The 6,000-nt window shown below is 44.3% G+C and overlaps 1 protein-coding gene across 3 annotated transcripts in view; it reads left to right on the top strand.

Annotated features, from left to right (window-relative positions):
- The first annotated feature begins 1,060 nt into the window (after positions 1–1,060).
- The window catches only part of LOC311131117 (protein jagged-1b-like), a 30,254-nt gene continuing 25,314 nt past the window's right edge, over positions 1,061–6,000 (top strand). For 2 of the 3 annotated variants that reach the window (XM_084163928.1, XM_084163929.1), the window contains exons 1-2: positions 1,061–1,397; positions 1,880–2,182. In XM_084163928.1, coding sequence (XP_084020054.1) covers positions 1,326–1,397; positions 1,880–2,182 — 375 coding nt within the window. In that variant the 5' untranslated portion in view covers positions 1,061–1,325. The remainder of the gene's footprint in view (positions 1,398–1,879; positions 2,183–6,000) is intronic. The other variant, XM_084163930.1, reaches the window with a different exon arrangement.

The raw sequence follows: 6,000 nt of genomic DNA, 5'->3' as shown, positions 1-6,000 counted from the left end.
ACCCCTTCACCCTCCCATCGCTCTCCAGTGCACTCCCCATTATGTGATTCTTTTCATGCTGAAATTTGGAACAGGGAGTGACTTCGTTGGAAAAAGGGCTCTCACAGTCATTGGAACAGGGAGTGACTTCGTTGGAAAAAGGGCTCTCACAGTCACCGCAATAGGTGGACCCGACCGTAAGTCTCCCCTTACCCTCACGGGCGCCCTCCTGGTTTTTCAATCATAATTTGTGGCACCACCACAGAAAAACAGCAAATCTCCTTATACCACACAGCTGTCAGTTTGGGATTTGGAGATATAGCTTGGCTTTCTCTGTCGCTGGGCTCCACAATGGCCGTGTCAGTGGGGTCAACTATAGGGGTATCCGCAACATAATACGATATTAATGTGGATCATATGGATTTTTTACTATCGTCTCAGCTCACTGAACATAGGCAATAGATGTATGAGGATGCAGGCATGTTCCTTGTCAAACAAGACAATAAGACACAGTATGAAAAATGTATGCACTCACTAACTGTAAGTCGCTCTGGATAAGAGCCTCTGCTAAATGACTAAAATGTCAAATGTAAGGATGATGGTTACATCATCAGGTGGCTTTTCTGTGAATATGCATGAATTTTGTTGGACATATGCCATGTACTTGTCACAGACATCAAGTGGTTTTCATATCATTGCACTATCTTGGTCTGATTTAGTAGCCTACATTAGAATATGTCAATTTTGACCAATAAAAGCAGAATAATTAACTCTTGCTCATTACTACCAGATTGGATTACACTACACAAGATCAATAAGCCCACTGCACGAGGCTTCATCTCAATGTATAATTATGAACCAAATACTAAGTACTTTTCTGTGTGCTCTATGGACTTATTTGAAAGTAGCATTCTCGTATGATGGCACTTGCAGTTGATTGTGGAGTAAACACACGATGCACGACATACATGCATATTCAACATTGGGTGTGGCTTCGATCTAAGGGCCTCTCCCACGTATGAATTTTAAACAGAGATATTGCCCCCGCCCCCTCCTCCCATGAACTTGCTGTAAAGTCTGGGACAGTCATTCGTCTACAGACGGCGGTTTCTTAGCTCGTGGGTATTGTTGTATCAGAGTCGATCAGAAATATATAAAGAAAAATAACAATAGTCGAAAGGACAAAAGAGTGAGACAAGGGGGCAGGCCATTTTGCATTGGAAATCTATGCTCTTTTGAAAAGGTGTTGTTCTCCATTCGTGCATGTTCAAATCGGAGGAGTATATAGAGCCGTAGGTCGGCCGGACTTTTAGTTTCGCAGCAAACGGCACTATCAAACAGAAGGCATGATTTTGAGACTGAGTTCAATCTGTGCTGCTTTTTCTATACATGTCTTATTGCAATGCTTGTGGATTAAGGTAAGTGCATATTCAAGCCAATTTCTCACCTTTTGTCCATACAGTAATGCTCTAATTTTACAGTTTTCGACTTGCACATTTTCAAGAACTGGTTGTGGATTTAGGAGGATGCGCTGGAAAACTTGAGCATGTTTTCATGTCACCATCAATTTTATATTCTAAAATAACTTGCAATTCACGCCTAGAAAAACCAGTAACGCGTCCCTCTGTAAAATAACAGTATGGGGATTTCTTTGCAATAGTTTGTTGCAAGTTAGTGACTACAAAGCACACATTTATCTAATGTCGATATTAGCTTGCTGACTTAAACATTTAGCTACCTACTTTAGCTTAATAAGATTTGTTGCAGTTAGCTACTTCTATTTAGCAGTTAGCTACTTATACAGTTGGAAACGTTCAAGCTTGCATACAGTTTGAAATTAAGGTATCAAAAGGCAGACTCATTCAAATAACAACGTAATATCGCTATTTTTCCAAAACAGGTGGCTGTGGCATCAGGACACTTCGAATTGCAAATTGTATCGATGCAGAACGTGAATGGCGAACTGCAGACTGGCGTGTGCTGCGATGGATCTCGGAATGCCGCAGATCGCAAATGCACGAGGGACGAGTGTGATACCTATTTTAAAGTGTGTCTAAAGGAGTACCAGTTGAAGGTCTCTTCCGCGGGCCCATGCAGTTTCGGCACGGCTTCTACACCCGTGGTCGGAGGGAATACTTTTTCTTTGCGGAGCATGAGGAGTGACAAGTCGAGGATTGTATTACCTTTCAGCTTTGCTTGGCCGGTGAGTTGATTGCGTAGTTATGTTTATGTAACATATTCTCCCTCTCGGGCGCGCGAGTTTGCTGAGAACTTGAACCACAAATATTTTGGCTCAGCAAAGTCCAATTTAGATTAATGGACATGATTAGACTACAAAAACGATGGACAAATAAGTAACTTTTGGATATGTCAATGTCAGCATGTCATGTGAGGCTGGCAGGCTACACAATGTAAGTGCATGTGCCACGACAAGACACAGTAACGTTTTATTTATTTTTTGGTGGGGGGGTTACCTTATTCTTACAAATACAGTATATTATGGTTCAATCAGATTGACATATAATATTTCAAGGTGAGGTGGTCCATAAACTTGCGCTGTCTGAATACTCATCACTAGTGTTCATGCGCCAGTTCCTTGGAATAGGCCATAATTGTAAACCAAAATGGACAATTCCAAATAGGTTTAATCATTTATGAAGAACTGTAGCGTCGCATCATTCTACCAGTGACGCGCTGCCTAAACGGGATTCATTCCCCACTGTCTTTTCCTAAAGAGCGCGGCCAGTAGCCGAGCGTCAAACAATGGCTTCTGCAAGAATAGGCAATAAAACAGCTGGGTTATCTAGCCACGGCGTTTACACACAATGCGCTCTCAGGAAGCACAGAATTCACTCAATGAACTCTACGCATTCCTCTGGTTGACCGTTCTCGTGTATGTGTGTTCGCGCACGTTTTTTTGTTACCATGCCACAATTTTCATGACTTGAGCCATCCATTTTGACCATGTTTTGAGCTAATTTTTTCTGTGGCTGTGTGAGATTATACTGTAGTTTTGAGAATTGAGTGGAAAAAGCTTGAATGAGGTAGGCTAGTTGTACACAGCAATTGTTTTCAAGAATTAGGCTATAGTTGACCTAAGAACATGACAACCAAAGTGGACTGACGATATTTCAATGCAGATAAGTTGCCCTGGCAGCATCAAAATATGTTTTGGACACACAATGATGTGGCCCCCAAATTGATTTCTGGACATGCTCCAATATCACTATGAAAAGACCTAGCTAAGAAGCCATTGACATATCGCATACTTTCTTTTCCATCCAATTTCTACCTAGCAATTTGGAAACATGGTTAATTACTCAAGATTGTTTTCCCAGAAATACAACAAAGACAAGCTCAGGGGAAAAGGTAATGAAAGATTGAATGGGGGAATTGGCATTTTTTTTCACACTTTAATTTGTTGTCATACAATACCCCCTGTTTGGTATGAATTGTACATTTTTGCCTCATCAGCATTCAGTGAAGAGGTGCCAGTTCATCAATGGGATGAAGTGACTGGATGTTTGAGGGAGTTGCTAGGTAACGAGGCCTCCCACTGGGAGAAATGGAACTGGGAGCAAGAGAGAGGGAGGAGTGCACCTGCAAGGGGGGCATGGTCAATGGAGCCTGCTTTCCCCCCCCCTCCAGACCCTTTGCTTACAGTGTTCTCCATGGCTAGACCTAATGGGTGAATAATGATGTGTGTTGTGGAAGGGAAATGTTGGATTTGTATTGCTTTTCCCATAGAATTAGGATCTGTGGATTTTTATTATTATTATTTTTTAATTCCAGGTGGATTGCAAAGAGGATATTCCTAGAAATAGGAGTCTTTTGGAACTATGCCAACATTTTGTTCTGTTTAGTTGGTGGCACAGGGCACACGTGTGGACACTTTTGAGATTCCTGAGTATGGAATATTCGGAATATTCCCAAATATTCCATAAACTGGACAGTCAGCCAGCATTTAGGACACGATGCCACTACTGTTTAGGGGCAGTCGACATTGCCTAAGTCACAAAGGTCTGGGCGTGTACCCTCGCCCCTGACCTTAACACAGGCAGTATAAAGGCCTCTTGTTCCCCCTCCGCTCTTTGTCAACCTGGGCCTGGGCGGTTGCGCTTGACTGGACCCAAGACATTCCATCTTTTTAACCCTGCCACCCTATAGTAACTGGCGTGTTAAATGAAGCAGTCACCGTCCCTTTACTTTTTGAAGAACAGGGGCGTATTCATTAGTGCACACCGTAGCAAAACATTCTACAACGGGAAACGTTTTGCAACAAACATTTCTTATTGGATGACTTCAGGTAAGTCCCTCCCTATATTGGCCCGTTTGCTTCCGTTGGTTCCTAGTGAAGAATACACCCCAGGCTTGGCTAGACATTTTGGGCTAGGCTAGAGGGGCCCTGGGTCTGTTTTATATGTCCACAACCCCGACCCCAAATTGGCACGGGTGAACCAAAACAACCTCACTCTGTGCGTCACTCTGTTTATTGGGCCCTTGAATGGCAGCCTCTTGTCGTGGCCAAAAGTATCGCCAACAACATCTCACTCGCGGTTGTTGAACTTTTCATTCCCCCTATTTTATGTGACACAGGCCACTGTTCTCCTCTCTCTCTTTCTTTTTCAGAGTTTGGAGAGAGGAGCTCGCTACTCTCTCTCTTTCGGCCCCTGGCTCGACAGCCCTAGCCAGACAGAAGCAGTGACAGCTTATATTAACAGGGTGGGGGGTGGGGTGGGCTGAACAATAGCCTCGACCCGGCCGGGCTGGCGGCGAGGATTATGGGAGATAATGGGAGGCCAGGATGGGAATAATGTGGCTGGGGGGGAAGCAACAGGATGCAGCAGTAGACTCAGCAGTGCAGCGGTTCGTTCGGGGCTCCCAGACTAAACCGTTGTGCTGAAGTTGCCATTATTTTGAAGTTCGGCCCCTATGGCCCGTCGGTTGCCTTACTCACATAATGCCGATAGGCCTATTATTCTGCCAGCCAGCAGCCCCCAGAGCCAAAGCCTAGAGAAGGATGGAGGCCAGTGGGGATAGTTGACTCTGATGGGACGTAGACCCCCCCCCCCCACCCCCCATGGTCAGACAGCGGGCTAGAGTTCAGCTAGAGTGACAACGTTGATGCTTGGATTTTCTCTGTTCATTTTTTTTTTTCGCTCTCACTTCTCAGCTAGGATTATTCTCTTAGTCTCGCTCATCTCTCGTTCTGTCTTTTCTCTCTCCAATCCATCTGTCTGCCTCTATTTCTCCTCTTTTTCTGTTTCACTCCATCCCTCTCTCCTCTCTCTCTATCCCCCTTACTGTCGTAAAATCCTAATCTACCTTGCATCAGGCCTAGTGTGTGCGTGTGTGTGTTTAGGAGAGGCAGGGGGAATGTCTAATGAAGAGGGAGAGATGGCGAGGGGGATGAACAGAGAGAGGTCCGACAGTACAGAACTGATAAGCACACAGTGACTTATGAGGTGAGGGTAATCAGAACAGCCTGCTTGTACCGTCTTGGGATTTCATCTGTGCACATTCTGCACAACACGTCCATATAGAAGTTTATTTTTAGTGTTTATGTCTAACTGGACATTTTGACCCAACACGTATACTGGACATTTTAGGTTCCAGAAGCATTGAAAGCTTGTAAATGTCAAAACACTATGGGCTGGTTTCCCAGAAACCGATTAAGACTAGTCCTGGACAAAAAAACAATTTCGATGTAGAATTTCCATTGAATGCTTTTTAGTCCAGGACTAGGCTTAATCTGTGTCTGTGAAACCGGCCCCATATCAGTTGACCTTTGATAAAGGACCCCAGTTGCAAATAAACCATGATGAAAAAAAATCCACCATTGTGGTTTCATTCAATGTGGGCAACGATGACTTCATCCTTTCTTCCCCCAAAAAGAATAGCATTATATGGCCTCCTGAGTGGCACAGTGGTCTAAGGCACTGCATCGCAGTGCTAGCTGTGCCACTATAAATCCTGTTTAGAGTCCAGGCTCTGTCGCAGCCGGCCGCGACCGGGAGACCC

The sequence above is a fragment of the Coregonus lavaretus genome (genome assembly GCF_964263955.1).
Source record: "Coregonus lavaretus genome assembly, chromosome: 6".
NCBI lineage: Eukaryota > Metazoa > Chordata > Actinopteri > Salmoniformes > Salmonidae > Coregonus > Coregonus lavaretus.
The sequence above is the reverse complement of the archived record's forward strand: the minus strand, read 5'-3'. Positions and strand labels throughout refer to the sequence as shown.